This window comes from Habropoda laboriosa, unplaced genomic scaffold (genome assembly GCF_001263275.1).
Source record: "Habropoda laboriosa isolate 0110345459 unplaced genomic scaffold, ASM126327v1 scaffold110, whole genome shotgun sequence".
NCBI classification, from domain to species: Eukaryota; Metazoa; Arthropoda; class Insecta; order Hymenoptera; family Apidae; genus Habropoda; species Habropoda laboriosa.
In genome coordinates this window covers 572,198-589,973 of record NW_017100243.1, presented here as the reverse complement: position 1 = coordinate 589,973, position 17,776 = coordinate 572,198, and the positions used below count along the sequence as shown (strand labels likewise).

The window sequence follows — 17,776 nt, the reverse complement described above, 5'->3', positions numbered from 1 at the left end:
ACCGTACAAGATTAATTTAAACGATCAAACAATCAATAAACGATAAATTTCGTGTAAATCCCACAGCAGTTCATACATAAAATATTTTACGTACAATATACTTCGGTAGATTTCTTTTTATAACCCTTTACTTTCACCTGCGACGAACTTATTGAGCCGTTTCTAACTTAGGAGCGGCCATATAGCGTACGGGCTTTGTTGAGAAAGTATCGAATATTCGAGAGGGTCCATCCCCGTTGTCGAGAGAAACATCGTGTGATGAAGCTGGTTGGTCCAGTTTGATTCACCTTTCCGATCGCAGGCGGAAGGTCGTAGCTGAGGAAGGATTAACAGGGAAAATTGATTTTGTTGTCAGACTGGTGCAATATTGCATTAGGTACAAGTGGGAATTTAACTTGCTTGTGTTGAAAATCGCGGACAGTAATAGTTGTTTACTGTATAAACCCGGTTTATCATATAAGCGTTCGTAATAGTTGTTTATCCTATAAACTCTGCACGATGCCGGCTAGTAAAATACGCGTAAGCTCCGAGGAACGAAATCACCATCTATCTTGTACGATGATAAATTAAAAAATTGTACGGTGATTGACGTTGATCGTGTTTCTTGCAATCGAGACTGTACGGATATTAATTACACGCTGAAAAATTCACTTACGTTGAAATGGTTTTTTAAAAAACATTTTTTCCTGAAAAAGAATTTAATATTGAATAATAAATGACTTGCTCGTTATTTATTGTATAAAATCCTTTTGTTACACCCTTTTTTGCAGATGCTCCTTTATCCTCTTTGACGTGTACGCAATAACAGTTCCTATCAATGTACAAAAACTAGCGAATTTTAAGTATAAAAGTTGCACGAAATGTTTCATAATTAATGACTGAATCATAGAGACATTCTAACTTCCATCGAAGCACAATTCTGACGAATCCTACTACACCCAAGTGTACCCAAGACTTCCACCCCTTAGAAATGATCTGAAGTATCCCTGAATACACATCAACAACACCCAAAAGACGAATCATACCGACGTACAATCGCATTCACCGAACTCGACGCACAACAAAAGTGTAGAACGTTGTCGTGACGCGAAGGGTGCAGCAGTCACCCATAGCAAAACATCCAGGCGTTTCTTACACAACGATTGAACTTTCAGACGAGCCAGTGGTTACGCTCGAACTTGGAAGCAATTTGAACTTGAGCGCAATCCGCGAAGGTATCGACGTCTACTTCGAGTGCAACATCAAGTCGAATCCATGGGTCTACAAGGTCTTCTGGCGGCACAACGTGAGTCCATTTCTACCATTTTCTGTTTATTTACACTATCGATCAGAAGTTTCCGATCATTAAAAATTGCATAATGGTCTATAGGCGTCAAGAGCACAATTCGAGAAAATTTTCAAAGCGCCTATAGGCGCCAAGGCCACACTGTAAAAAAATTTTTAAAGTGCCTATAGGCGTTAAGATCACAGTGTGAGAAAATTTTCACAGCGCCTATAGTCGCTAAAGGCACAGTATAAGAAAATTTTCACAGCGCCTATAGTCGCCAAGGCCACAGTGTGAAAAAATTTTTACAGCGCCTATAGGCGTCAAGGCCGCAGTGTGAAAAAATTTTCACAGTGCCTATAGGCGTCAAGGTCACTGTGAAAAAATTTTCGAAGCGGCTATAGTCGCCAAAGCCACAGTGTGAAAAAATTTTCGAAGCGCCTATAGTCGCCAAGGTCACAGCGCAAGAAAACATTCGCAGCGCCTATAGGCGCCAAGGACACAGTGCAACGAGTGTCCTAACACCTACGAACTCCAGTAAATCTACTCTTCGTCAGATCTATCGAAACAATGACTATCGATCCTTACAGAATTCATTCGAAATTGACGAAAAATTGACAGCAGACCTTGCAAATATTCCCGTAAACTGACAAATGGTGTGTGAAACTTTTGGCCGGTAGTGTGTATACTGTGTCGAACGACAACGGGGACGATGGAACGTTCGCCGGATAACGAATCTGCGTGGCAGTTCCGGAATCGATAATTTAGAACAGGGCTGAAGCTTAATCGGGAGACGAGATAAGGGGACGGGTGGCGCAGCTGTGACGCGAAGTTTCCGTTTAAAATTTACATGCTGATACGGGCCGACCGGGAACCAACGCGTAAGCGTTCTTTGAACTAATAGCCGGGCGTTCTGCATCGATAAGAAATTTATCGGCGAGTTTCGGAACCGTTGATGTAACCGAAAGCGTTTAAGGCTCTCGCGAAGACGCGGAGAGATCCGTTAATAGGATGCTCCTGGTGGAACTATGATTTTACCCAGACTTTCCACGCTGTGCAAGTGAGAAGTAGATGTGTATTTTCCTTTAGATTGATAGATGAAGGTTTTTTGAGAAAACAATTGCCCCTGGAATAATTTAACACGTTACATGTGCACAACGAGAAAGATACGGATTTTAGCAGAACTTCGAGACAAAGTTAAACGTAATTAATTGTATTAAATTCTTGTCGCTTTAACCCCTTCACTTATAATTTTCGTTTGCTACGTTTTAGTACTGTATTGGACAAGAAAAGTAGTGTAGATTTATTACATTTGGTAATCCTCAATCTCATAAATTAAAAAGTTAGAATTAAAATTAATTTTTATTAATATAACTGTTTTTGTCGCATCTTGAAGAGAATCTGTGTCACGAGTCAGTCGTCACAAGGTATTAATTTATTTTCACTTGTATTTTGTTTAGACTTTGTTTCCAAGAATAGTCGTTTTCGCTTCAAATGTTAAAAATCGATCGATCTAAAAATCACGAAGATAAGCTGAAGCAAAGTAAATTGTACGTTGATATCGAGCCACAGAAATCGAAGCGCGGGGAGATTTGTTTAATGATTAGTTGTATCAATGAGCTGGTTTCCTAATCAATATTATTCCGTGTGATATTGACACGTTCAGTCTACCGCAGATCACTGATTGGTTACCAATACACAGCATCCTATTTATCATTAGCAGCTCGAATATATTTGCCTCGGCGATTTTCCTCGGGTGTTTCGAAATTTTCGAAAAAATTACAGCTTCGTAGAATTTATGCGAGAGAAGAAAGAATGTTTTTTTTAGCACGCATAAAAATAATGCACAGATGACGAAGAACGTTTGCTGAATAACGCAACATAAACGCCTCTATTTCCTTACTCCTTTTACACCCTTCTTTACGAATCATCGTTATTAATTCCGTTTACGTTTCAGAGCGAAGGTATTCTTCTGACGGTAACTTTAACGCGCCTCCACGTTTCATGACGGCCATTCGTTGCAATAGGAGAATCGTATATTTCGCGTTGCTGCGTTTCGTCATGAATATTTTCAAATAAAACACGCAACTATACTTTCGTACTAACAGCAGAGAGTTTTAGAGCTTCGCGAAATATTCAGAAATAATTTCATTTATCCTAAATGAAACTTCGAAAGAAACATCTTAGAAATTGATCGATTCTCTTCGTATCATTATTGTCGGAAAATTCAAGGGTTTCCAGAGAAAATTTTCAACTTTTTCCCAAATGATTTCATATTGAGATATCTTCCCGGTTATCTTATCGAGCTTATCTGAATTTTTTGTTTTAAGTGAAGATTGATTTTTGAAAAAAAAAAAAAAGGAGGGAAGTCTCCGCGGAAAATGATCAGGATCCTCTCACCTTTGGCGAAGGAAGAAAGGGTAGGGTCAAGATTTATTTTAAACGAATGCAGACGCCCGTCCCTTTTGTGCAGGTATATTGCATCGAGTTCCATAAATATTTCTTCGCTCGCCTTCGGATCATAATGTCATTGTAGTCAGAGGGACGTCCAGGGGGACGCCTTTGTCGATTCTTCGTTTGATTCGGGAGAGCAGCCACGGGACGGAAGATTTCCGCCGCCGGTGCCGGTGTGTTTCGAAGAAATTCAAAGGAGCTTTCCGACACTCGAAAAGGAGGAGAACGGAAGACATTGTCGGCCCGATGGCACGGTTGAGAAATTGAAAAACTGTCAGCAGCCTTCGCCTTATTCTTTCTCGCTCTCTATCATGCTCTCTCACACTCTCTCTTTCTCTCTCTCCCCTCCTTCATTCTCTGTCTTTCTGTCTTTCTCTCTGTATCACACTCTCTCTCCCTTCCTTTCCGTCTTCCTCTCTGTATCACACTCTCTCTCCCTTTCTTTCTGCCTTTCTGTCTCTCCCTTCCTTTCTGCCTTTCTGTCTCTCCCTTCCTTTCTGCCTTTCTGTCTCTCCCTTTCTTTCTGCCTATCTGTCTCTCCCGTTTTTTCTGTTTTTCTCGCTCTATTACACTCTCTCCCTTTTTGTCTGTCTCTCCCTTTCTTTCTGTTTTTCTCGCTCTATTACACTCTCTCCCTTTTTGTCTGTCTCTCCCTTTCTTTCGACCTTTCTGCCTTTCTGTCTCTCCCTTTCTTTCTGTCTATCTGTCTCTCCCGTTTTTTCTGTTTTTCTCGCTCTATTACACTCTCTCCCTTTTTTTCTGTCACTCTCTTTCTGTCTGTCTCTCCCCCCCCTCTCTCCCTCCCTCTCTCTCTCTCTCCCTCCCTCCCTCTCTCTCTCTCACTCTCTCTCTCTCTCTGAGTATTCCTTTTCCATTTCCCTTTTTCCATAAAATTCACAAGCAAGCTCTCGCGCTATCGATCGACACACCTCGTATCAAGTCCACGGCACCATTAATCATCGAGAACGCTACACTTCGAAATTACCTGCCGATATATCCCCATAGGAGTAGATACAGCGAACGTTTTAACGATCCATCGTTCTCTCTCTTCGCGGTGGTTCGAAAGTTTTTCAACAAACGAAACCTTTCGTCTACAGTGTGGTAGAATAGGTGTGAACCAAAATATCGTTCCTCGACTTTAACGTTCACAGGGCAACTCGTTGTATCATAATCCAGCGGCCGGCACCATAATCAGTAATCAGAGCCTGGTATTGCAAAGCGTGACTCGCAGCAGAGCTGGGATCTACACGTGTATCGGCAGCAATCGGATAGGCGACGGAGAGAGCAACCCACTGAATCTGGATATCAAATGTGAGTACACTCTGGCTATTCGTCTTCCTACATAGTTCTAGTTGTGCGGAACGGATTGTACAGTAGTTCTGGCTAATTTCATATCATTTGGTAAAATGGTACTATTACGATCCAAATGTTCTGTAATTTTATTCAGAGAAAAATGTTTTTCCGCAATAACATTCTGAATTATTTTCGTAATTATGTCAAATATTCCGAGAAGAATGATTTACTGGTATGTCAGATATTTCTCTGCTTCATTGTTGATTGCTTCACGAAGAAAGAAAAAAGGCGACACTGCGTAACAAAGAGCGCGAAAGGAATTACAATTTTTCCAAATCTTACAACAAACGCATTCGTTGCAAGTGTTTCATTAAAAATTCTCCACAGTGATGTCACGGACGAATATCGTCGCGACTCGACCTTGACAAAAAATTTAATTAAACCGGAAGGAAAATTGTTGCAAAAGAACGCGAACCGGCTAAAGAATATAAACATCCGACCTTAAGGAAAATACTAAAGAATATTAAACGTAGACGCGCATTTTCCTTCAAGCAGCAACTTGTAACATTAAGAGAAACGTTTAATTTATTAAATAATTTCTGAGGAATTTGAATATTTTCGAGAAACTTAAAGAAGACGTAAAAGTGAGATACTAATACAAATTAGAAAGAAACTTAATAAATCAAGCTAATCTTTGTTAAATAATTTCTACCAAATTTAAATATTCAAATAGCATTGAAAACTACTTTCTTTTCCAAAAAGTGAATTTTACGTGCTTAATAAATATTTCAAAAAAATAATTCTACAACTTCACTATGAATGAAGATAAAACTTCTCTTTTTCTTCGCCATATCGATGTATTCCATTATTTCACCCCTTTTTTGTCACTCACGCATCGATCCACTTCGTAATCTGATACATTTCCCGCTCCTTAATTAACCCGCGAAATTTGAATAAATCGAACATTTAACAAAACGTCTGAAACGAACCCCTCCAAAAAAAGAAATGAAGAGGCATTTCAGAAGCGCAACAAGCTAAGAATCTACTGTTTCCAGCTGGCTGCAGAAATATTTAAAAAGTATGATTCGCTGGCTGCCACATTATATACAACGTACCAGAGATTGTTACGATTCCAGCTTCACAGACTTGTACCTCTGTTCGAATAAAGGGAAGAAAAGTATTGTAAAACGGATAGAGGAAAGGTAAGGATGGGGTGGGTGGCTTGGTCACTAAAAGCGCTCAAGGAAACCGACTCGTAACAACGTGCTTTTACCATGTAATGAAACATTTAACGAGAGACGCGTATAAAGCTAAAATCCCACGTCTATCGCGGATGGAGTAATACAACGCGATATAACGTAATTCTTTTATAAACAAAGTCACGTTTCCCTCGATTCGTCGTTACTTTCATTTTCCGCGAATACAAAACGAGAAAAACACCGGAATTGTGCAAAAATAATACACTAATAATAATTTTTTACTTTTTTACGTTAGCACGATTTTTATTATTAATTTCCTTCTGGGAAAATGAAAAGTTCTATTGAACCAAGTTAATTAACTCCGCCGCGAAATTAATTCGACGAACAGCGAAAAAGTTTGTTATTACCAACCGCGCGTGTTGGATTGATTTTTGGTTAATTGATCGAGGCTGCTGAAGTAACAGAGGCCTAACTTCGCAATTATTGATAACTGATAGGAGCATAAACCAGCTTGTACATAGAAAAATTTAAGTCTACAGTGGCCTAAGCATATTTAAAAAAAAAAATTAAGATTTTCTGAGAATAGAAATTTCAGGAAATATTTTGAAACGTCTGTAATTTTATTAGCCGTGATTTGAAAGAACATGTTTTGGAATTAGGTCATTATTACGAAAATGATAATCGTGTTAATGCTCTATAACGGCGTGTAAACTTAGAAATTACATATCAGTTTTTGCTTCTCTCGTTGAAATGCAAAATTTGAAACAACCGTAATTTTTCTTGCGAGGAACGAAGAAAAATCAGGTTACAGAGGATTAGAATGTGAATTTATTTTGCAACGATTCCGACGATCATTTATACGGGACGATTGAAACGTGTCGAAGTTTTTCGACGATACGCGTTCGCGAAAAACGGAGGAAAGTGGTATACTTTCTCTGATTCGAACTGCACCGACTACGATTTTATCAGAACCACTCCCGCGGACCGAATCATAGCGATCCAATCGAACGTCGATTCTGCTTTCAATTTACAGCACTCCAATTTCAAATTCTCTCGCCGACAAGAACCCCAGAAGTCTGCTAAGCTTCTGAGGCTGTCCATTGAACGAACGAACTTCGCGAAGTGAAGTCGAGATACATTCGTCCAGATTCTATCCGCGTTCACTTCGATTTTTATCGAATCTATCGAGTCGTTTTTATCGATCGACGATTTATCTCGCCTGCGAAAATTCTGCCAACATTTTCTGAATAATTTCCAATTATGTCCAATTTCTTTTGCGGCATTCACCGCAGATACACTGTCAATCTTCCACATTCCACTTACAAGCAAGGAAACTTCGAATTTCCTCGGCACTTAGAATGTTGAAAATCCGAGAAATTCCAGCGAGGAAGTTCGTGCTTCGCGAAGGAAGTCAGCGGTATTTATCCTAATTTCGCTCGTGGTAACTTCACTTCCATTCTGCGACTATACCGCGAACTGAAACCTCTTGTCTTCGTTTAACTGTTAGTTCACTTTGTAGTTACTTTAATTCGAAACCGAGCTGCACACTTTTTCTCAAATTTCACTTAGTAATTTAACCCTTTGACTTGTAAAACGAGTCGTGATATACGAAAGCTTTTATAATACTTATCTTATTATAAAGAATCACCTACACTTCTTTTCCACGAGTCACACTAACTTACACAATTTACACCGAATCCCTTTTCGAACTGCAATTCCGAAAAATCCACTTGTTCTTTCGCGAAATCGCCGGAAACCTCTGAAATGTCCCGTGCACTCAGCGAACTTCATGAAACGTGGGCACAGCATCCCATTCTCTTCCATCACGAGCCTAGCAGAGAGATCCTCTAGCCGCTTCCGCAGGTTCGGGCTATCGGAAGGGCCACGTGGCACACGCGTATATAATTCCACAGGATCGAAACCACGCGCGTTCCACGTGTGCAGTGCGTGTACGTGTGTGTGTGTGTGCGGTTGTGGCGCACGATTCGAATCTCATCAAACACCGCGGCAGTCGCCTTTAACTGCCTCAGACGGGCCGTTTAACCCGACAAACATGGCTGGTGCACGAGAACACGGGGGCCTGGCTACTGAATTCCGGCATGTGTCAGACGGTAGCTCGTCGATGGTACGCAGTTGCAGGCGTGTACAGGCCCGGCCACCGCCGCCAGTCCAGCGGATTAGCCGCGGCAGTTTACCGGCGTTAAGGCCATTACACACTGATTTGCCCGGTTGACCATATGGACGCGCGAGGTGAGACCAACTGTCAGTCGATCGTAAGTTACAGGCGGGACTTGAGACACCGGATTACGCCTGTAACGCTCGCACACCCCGCCGCGGAAACCCGAACGACGCCGGAAGATCGATCGCGCGACAACCGTGTAAAGTAGTGACATTAGCATTGGTTAGGTTTGTGGCGATTGCTGGTGGAAGGGAGGATATTAATAGACGATAAGGGAAAGGAAGATAAATTTCAATCTTTGGTCTCCTAGTGAACTCCAAGTATGGCAACTTAGGAAACCCGAGGATGATTAGGCTCTTTCTTTTATTTTGGTCTAGGAACAAGGTAGATTTGATGAGGTCAGTATGAGATGGCTATAGGAAAAGTTTTCAAAGAAACCTACAACAGAAGAGATGAATACAAAGGACAGTTAGACTCGCGTTAAAAATTGTATATATAGGAACAGGAGGCTTAGCGAGCACTAGCGAGAAAGACTAACGTTCCGCTAATTAATCTGTCCCTCTAGTGGTGGAACATAGCAAATACCAGCACAAGCCACAAAATTAAAAATCTCTCTGAATCGTTGTAACCTTACACTCAGATTAAGACACAAAGGGATTAAGTAGTAAAGATCAATATACTATCAGCCACATTTCCACACTCCACTTCTTCACCATCTTCGTATACACAGTCATTCCAACCCTTTCTTACAATCAGCTCGACATTTATCAAAGACGAAAGAACATAAAGCGTCGAGAGAGAGAGAGAGAGAAAAAATCACCCTTCCGCCATATATCTTGGAACATCGCGTCTAACATCTCACAGCGGTGCATAACCCTGGCCAACGAAGAAACAACGTTTCATAAGACAGCCTCATGGGCGGAACCACGTGTCACTCTCCTGCATAGACATTAAGGGTCGCACTAAATCATTACGGCAGGTTTACCGTGCGGATTTGCATAGGCGCCATATGTACACGCGCGTGCACACGTATATGCACGCGAGCGTGGTGTGGCGTGCAGCGAATCGACCGATTCGGCTAGTGGCACGTAATACACGTCTCGCCGCCCTCCCCACCCCTCATCTCTTCTGTGCAAACGGAATTCCAAGCGGACGATTCGTTTTTCGACGAGAACACACGGCCTCACCCGTATCAATCTTGTTAATTTAAGCGGCTAATTGTTGCATCGAATTACGACACCGTAACGAAGCCAGGGGACCCGTCGAAAGTTTGCCGGTGATTGTTACAGGAAGACTAGAACGACCTCTCCTGGTTAAATGATAAATTTCATTTCGCGAGTCACACGTGTGAACAGGGACGAAACTCGAGTAACAAAGTTTTACGTTCGCTGGCTGGTTCGTTGATCCCTTACTGTCCTGTATCAAGTTTAGAAACCGCTTTATTTCAGAATATTTCTTACAGGCTTTTAAAACGTATCAAGTGTTTTCTCTTTTTCACGAAACTTCGACGAGACTGGTTTATTGCAGCAACGTTACGTTGAACTTTGCATAGAGGTGTTTGTTACTTGTCTCGTTGTATGCATATTTCGCGTGTGGCGCAATAAAGACAGTATAATTTCATGTAAATATATTAATTGGTGTCTTTGCGATCGTGGTGCAAACAGGACAGGGCTGATTCTTCATGAAAAAATAAGTCGAACGTGTGGAATAAAGTTTTTTCATACGAGGCTTCGTTTTCGAGAAAAATGACTTAAAAAATGGTGCACCGAGAGCTGCAATTAGCACACGCGCACCCAAGGATTTTCAAAGTCGCTTCTCTCGAAAACGAAGCTTCGTATGCAAAAACTTTATTCTTCACTTTCGACTTATTTTTTCACGAAGAAGAAAGTGATTATATTACACTTTTCCACGATAGATTTTTTATGTTTAATTAAGATTTAATTAAGATAACAGACGAAGCACGTTAAAACACACCTAAATCAAGATAAGATCTGCTCGGTCTTATAAAACCGAAACGATGAAACACAGGATGAAAGTGAAACTTCATCGCGAATCTACACACCTTCGTCACGTTCAGACAATAACGAAAAACGTTCCGCGTGAACGTGGAACGAACACTTTCGTTCCAACGCAATTATACGACGGTGGTCGACATTCAATCTCCAGCCACAGAATCCGCGGTCATGGACGCGCGTTAGGTTCGAATTAGCGTATTACAGCAGGCGAGGACAATTCGCCAAGCGAGGAGGAGCCATTTCCGGGGGAGCAAAGTGACTTTGCAACCTCTCCACTGGACTCAATTCGTTCGCGTTTCCTTTTCAACCCGGTCACTCTTCTCTATCGCTTTCTGTTTCGCCTAGTAATAATTTACATACAAATGCAGGCAAAGAAGGAACGGTCATATACTAGCCTAACACAAAGACCATTATAAAAGACAGAGGAAACGAGAGAGAGAGAGAGAGAGGTCGACAGGTTTTCGGGCTCCATTTATAGCGGTAACGAAGCTTAAGATTTCAATTCAGTTTTAGGACACATAATTATGCTCGAACGTCAAGGAAAGCGGCGCTTTCTTCGTTCCCAAAATCTTAAGCCGCTTAGTTGCCTTTAAAATGGCACAACCCTGGCCAACCTTCTCTCTTTCTCTCTTCCTGTGCAACTACAGGACAAAGAAGATGCGGATTAAATGCGAGCTAGGTTCTCATGGGCGTTCAATTCACACGAGAAAGGGGATTATTAAATAGGAAATAATTGCTGGATAACCGGTTCACGTGAATTTCGGTAGGACTTATGTTCACCGACGAGGGAAAAAAAGTTTCGTTCAGATTGCTAAATGGTCCATGGCCGGCATCGCTTGAAAAGCCGCGGTCAAGCAAACCGCTTGTTGCGCGGGAATAATGCCGATTGTTTTGCAGACTGAAAACTGGGCGGTGGTGGTTTCAGGCGACGTTTCCTCAAACGGTTTGTGCCCCTCTGTCGTGGCTGCGAGAGGCATTAAACTCTCACGACTGCACAGAGAACTGCTCTGTCAATTCTGAAACGTGGAAACGGTCGTTTCAATGCCGCTTCCCGAATTAAATCCATCGTTTCTTGCGTTCACGAGCGTTCGAAAAGTCGAGGAACTATTATGCCTACAGGTTCACTTCCGGTGCTTGCGGGATTTTCGTGTTCATTACGTGATTGTGATATGAGAAAATGGAAGGATTGTTTTTTTTTTTAAATACGTTCTGCGAGTGGTTCTTTGACAGTCAGATTTATTCTCAAGTGAAGCAGGTTTTGTTTATTAGGGTTAGTCTCTTACTCATTTCAGTAGAACAAATCAATTGATCGTCCTGGGAAGATGTAATTCCATTTGCTCCTTTTTTACTGACGATCGTCGATATAGACGTTGTCTTAGAATATACAGGGTGTAATTTTCTTCTCTAGCTATGGTGGTACGAGAAAATTTTCTTCAAGGACACTTTCACATATGTGTACGTTTAGTTTTTCCGAAAAACTTCCAATATTTCTGATAGAGAAAATATGGAAAACATAATCTCCAACAACTGCTATCGATCTAACATGAATATAAATATGACTACCTAAAAAACTAGATCATTTTTTCTAATTTAAAAAAAATCGTCCCTGAAGAAATTAAATGCTTTCGAAGACTGAATGAGACAGAAGAAAAATTTTGTGCATTCGAAAATGCATCAAAAAGCGACCTACTTATCGTTTAACATTTTCCGCTAAAACTTCTCCGTACGATCGATAATTTAAACGATACAACGATTTCTTCCCCAACATTTCATCCGTCGAGCGCAACAGCCGCCAGCGGCTGGATCAGCGACAGGATGCGCGAGAATGGCGGAAAAGTCGAGCGATTGTTGCGATCATAGGAGAGGTTTCTCGCGTACCGCTGTCAATAAACGAGTCGCAGTCGGACGGCAACGGAATGTGACAACCCTTAAAAATTCACGGAGCCGCGACGCGACGCCTAACGCGATCACGTCGTCGTCGGTAACGTCCTTAGACATCCAGACGGATCGGGAAATGTCCAAACTCACGGAGCGCACAGTCTGTCGTCGTTCGACTTCCACGTAATTACATTCCCCTCGCCTCACTTTTCTACCTCTTTAGGAAGAGAATTAAAGTCGTACAGAGGGACGTTTCCGTAATTGACGTCGGGGCAACCCTCCTTCCCCGGCGAATTTATTAGCTCGGTGAATAAGTAATTGAATTTTTCATCGTTAGAGATATATTTGTCGATATTTCACATCTCGTGCGTCTCGTATTAATCGAGATATTTTTAATCACTGTACTCTTACGTTTAGTATCTTCGGAACGTAATCGAAATTACTTACACGCTGATCTAATACATATTTCGAGCACAGCCTGGACGCGGCGTGATTAATAATCGAATAGATCACCGGGACTGGCGATTATAAAAGCGTTAAATGTTCCCTGTAAAACGTTCGTCGGTAATTTGAACGCGAACAGGCGCTTCGTTAACGAGTCCAGCCGTCAAATTAACCGCTCCGTAGTAATTACTTTTCTTCGAACGATGCGTGGCTCTGTTCGCGGGGAATATCCGAGCTTCGAAATAACGGCTACTTTTGTAAGTGACCGTTTTATCACGGCGGATCGGTGATTTATGTTCGAACCGTGTATTTAACGGTTTCGCGTTGAGTTCGATAGGGACAGAAATATGTTGCCAGAACAGGCACGTCGCGTGTAATTTTCTGGATATGAGGTGAAAATGTTGTATTTTAGGATTTTCATATATTTGCATAAATTATGATTCGTGAATATTTGCTCGTTTGTTAGTTCGTAATGCCTCTTATTTTGGGAAATTTTGTTCTGAGAATTTTTAATTTTATTATTATAGTGACTTATATTTTAAATTTTCCGAATCTACCAATTTATTCTGTTCTCGAAATCCTATTTTAAACTTCTATTATTAGATTCTAATTATACTCTTAACTACTTCAAGCCTATTTATGCTGTCACAATACTTCGTTAAATTAATTTACTGTCTCCGAAGCCTTTTACCTCAATCTAGTTTATACTTCCGATCGAAAATAAGCGCTAAATCATCAGTCCAATCAAAAAAGGAAACCCACAAACGACACTCGAAGCCACTCGTTGAACGATCAGAAAATCTGCAGATTAGGCGACCCAATTCCAACGCGATTATTACTGCATCGTCGCGAGAACCTTGCTCGACGCTCAACGAGTTCTCAGTCCGCTGCAATAATCGAAATCATTCGCGAGAAGACCACTACGTACGCTTTCTTCCTCGATACCGATCAATTCGCAGCCGAACTTGGCAAAAAAAACGAAGAATTCGCCCGATTTCGCAGCCGAAGTCGCTCATTAACCTATCGAATTCCGGTTCAAAGGAATCTCTTAATCGTTTCACCACTCGAACAGCCTTCGTTCTCAAATTCCACCTCACGAGCTGGCTAACCAAGGCTCAAGAAAGAATTTTTTTAAAGTAACACAAAAAATTTGCGTAGAAGTTTGCGGAGAATAGGAATTATTAACCCTTCGACTGCAGGTAGCAGAGGCAGTCAATTTTTTATAATAATTACAATTTACAAATTTACACTTTTGTGTAATAATTACTTTTTATATTCTTGCTTCTTCGATCCAAATGTAAAATTCTAATTACCCCTAATTTTTCATTTAGTGAACCAAGAAAAATCAGGTTTGACAGGGTTATTTACCAATTAACGGTGACACTAATTCGAAACGATCACCACGATACGCACGTCCATTTCTATCTCGGTTAACTTCGTGCCTAAATAAAGCCACAAATTCACTCCGCTTCCATCGAGTAGTCGGTATCAACGATATTCTCGCCGGCGAAAGGGTTAAAAGAAGGTGCACACGCGTGTAAGTAGAACCGGGGAGACGCGACGTATTATGGTAATCGTCGTTTCCACGGGAAAATACGGTTAAATTCAATGATCCTCCCTCGGCTCAGTTGCGTTACTCTTGTTCGCTTATGGTGGGCACGTGTTTGCGTATGCACGCCGATTCAACCCTTGCCGCGCCGCGAATTCCGCGCACGTACGTACTTTCGCGTAGTTTGTACCTTGGCGCGTCGATTAAACTTCTCCCCGCTACTGTGCGCCGCGACGCGACGCTACTCTATCTTCCGCGTCCGTTACACGCGACTATGTACTCCCGTGTCTCCGCGAGATACCAACGCTTCCTCCCCACCTTCCAGCTAATTGCCACTAATTCCGTGCTCCGCTACTTCCCTCCAGGCCACTTCGAACCCTTGTTGATATGAGCTCCTCTCTCCCTCTCCCTCGCTTGTTTCTTGCTGGCTTTACCGCGTCGAGTTTGTCCCCCGTGTTGACGCATCGCGAACAGAGTATTGATAGAGCTGATACAGAGGATATGGTTGCGTTCGGATGTACAAACAGAGTTAATTTCCGGGATGCTGGAGCTTCTAATATGACGGATCTTTTTTTTCTTTAGATTATTTGTGCGTTTAGTGTGCCAATTTTCTTTTTTGCTAGCTTTTTAGATGGAAAACGAGGGGAATTGTTGGGAAAATTTCGTTTCGTTGAAGTTAACTCATTTTTATGTCAATTTAATTTTGATAAATTTTTCTAGATTAATCGTGCGTTCCTTGTGTGAATTTTTTGGTAGCTTTTTGGATAGAAAATGAGGAATTTTTGTGAAAATTTCACTTTGCAGAAATTGTCTATTCTTTTATTGACTAATTAAAGACGGATTTTCTTAGATTAATCGTGCATTCACTGTGTATGTAAATTGAAGGAATTTTGAAAAAAATTTAGCTATGGATATTACAAAATTACTTTCTTCTCTCTATGACTTACCTAACGTCACAACAAATACAGGTACACTTTACTCGAATTTAATGTTGCACGTGATAAACGAGAAAATATTTCTCATAGTTTCCGGTATACAGGAGCTTCTAAAATGGCGAATTTTCTCCGGAGAAGCTTCACATTTTACAGCAATATAAATAATTCCCGAATTACTTCAGCATCAGAGATCTATAATACATCCACTGAGACGATAACACGATTACAGAGCTACTTTGGAAAGCGCCGCGGCCGGTACTAATACCGCCCTTTGATCTCCCGTTCCATGGCTTATACAATTTTAATTAAGCGAATATAAAATTATAGGCCCTTTGAGTCGGATTTCAGATCATCGATAGTGCCAGGGGCCAGAGGAGAGAGGGACCAGCAGAGAGCCCGGTCACCGAGAAATAAAAACAGCCGGGGTCTCTAAACTTCCTTCCAGCTAGATGTACTCGTAACAGGTGGAATCCCCGCCGGTGAACTTCTCTCCAAAGGGTGTATACATAAAACGTGTACACCAGACCGGCTCCCCTTAGATTTCAATGTAGCGTGATCAGATTTGAAACAAAGATAAAAGAAGAAAAAGAAAAATCGAAGGCTGCATTTAATTACACGAAAATCTCCGTCTAGAGATCGATAAGAATTCTTTTGGAAGTCGTTAACGTGAGAGAGAGAGAGATGGAAGTTTTGATCCAGGTCTGGCTTAATCGTCAGTCTGATTACACCGCGAGAGGAGGAGGAGGAGGAGTTCCATTGAAAAATTCACCCGCCAAACCACCGTTGGTGATCGATCAAAGATCCTCCTGAAAGGACTGAAATGCATCAGGGTGATTAACATTTTCAGTGGTTTGCCTGAATAGGAATAGCGTAACTTATCAACGGGTTAGTGTATGTAGGATATCGGGTGTATTACGGATGCTTGTGACTCGAGATGATGCATGAACATCGATACACCGGCTACGCCTAATCAGATACATTAATTAACCACTGTTAATGGATATTGCAAAGCGTCTGAAACAGGACTCAGGGAATGTCGAATCGATCGACTAATCGCTTGACCGAGTTTGCGGCTCGTGAATTCTTCTCGATAAATGTTTGATCGCGGATCACTCGTCTCACTGTAATTTACGACAGGGCACGCTTTCGCGTATGTTTTCGCAGCTCGTGGAATATTCAAGTCCTGTTACTTTGTTGATTATGTACATTCTGCATAACTGGACGTAATTTTGTTTGGAATAGGATGGTAATCTGGAATGTACGTCTTGCCGGATGATTAACAATCCGTTACTAAGTCTCTGCACGACTAATAAGTTTGCCGAGGCGTTTATTTTGCCGGAAGTACCATTTATCATCGCGCTCTCTGTTTCTGTTTCGGAGTTTAAACTCGAAGCAAAGCCTGACTTACATACGTAGCTATTAAAAGCTCGGATTTTCCCTCTGCTCCCGCTAAATTAGCTCAATTAAATACTCTCGCCTTATTAACATACGCGTAGGTGTGTTCTCTAAACGAAAATATACGTATGCATGAGAGAAAGAACTTGGGGTACTTTGGAATGTATAATTGAGAAACTTGAAACAGAAATTTTCATGATTAAACAAAGCTTCTGGTGAAACGTGTCGTTTATCTCGATATCGATTGATAATGCAGTCGAACCTTGACTATTCAAATTAATCGTATTCACCGTTCGATTGGCCGAAATTTTCGGATCATCGAATAATTCTGTTTTCACGTGGAAGATGATCGTTTGTTTTCACATATTTTATGAAGAGTTGCAACAAGGGTAACGCGACCCGCGCTGAATTGTTGCCGATCCGTTGTGTGTTTTTGTTTTTTGTTTTTTGTTTTTTTTGAGACATGGAACCTCGGCCACGTCTGTGGTTCGACTATCAATTTACTAATTATTATAAGCCATACTTATTCTAATGTATATATAGTTTAACAATGTAAGCGTGTAATTCAATAAAACGAACATTTTATAAATAGTGATATTAAAGAGAAATAGAAATTTTGGAACATGAGTTTGGCAATTTTCTTCAATTTCTGTTTTTATTCCCTAATTTTTCTATTTGTGAATTTTTCTCGTAGGAGCTATGCTTGAATTACTTTTATTAAATTTTCTTATACTTTAAGTAGACGTCGAATAGCAACGAAAATATTACCCAAAAATAAAAATATTGAAACGTAAATTTGGCAGCTTCCTTCAATTTCTGTTTTTATTTCTCATTTCTTCGACTTGCGACATTTTTCTCGTAGCGGTGTGCTACGATTGAATTACTGTTATTAAATTTTATTATACTCTAAGTAGACGTCGAGTAACAACGAGGAATATCTTCGTACAATGTTTCCGTCCATTTTACTGGGTTCGATCTGTCCGATGGGTAATAAGTTACTCTATGCTTTTACATGTTCACAGTACGGCCATAAAACTAGTCTGAGTCGAACAAATGTAATATTCCCCGGTCCGCGCTGCGATTCGAACACGGAACAACTTGTTGAAATCGGAAAACTTTGTTCCAGTTTGTCCCCGGATGTAGAGGAAGTTAATTGTTCTGTCCCGTTTCT

The 17,776-nt window shown here is 41.1% G+C and overlaps 1 protein-coding gene across 1 annotated transcript in view; it reads left to right on the top strand.

Annotated features, from left to right (window-relative positions):
* LOC108572100 (synaptogenesis protein syg-2-like) overlaps positions 1-17,776 on the top strand; it is a 485,655-nt gene that overhangs the window by 439,981 nt on the left and 27,898 nt on the right. The window contains exons 9-10 of the mRNA XM_017934291.1: positions 1,155-1,285; positions 4,870-5,029. Of these exons, the coding sequence (XP_017789780.1) occupies positions 1,155-1,285; positions 4,870-5,029 (291 nt within the window). The remainder of the gene's footprint in view (positions 1-1,154; positions 1,286-4,869; positions 5,030-17,776) is intronic.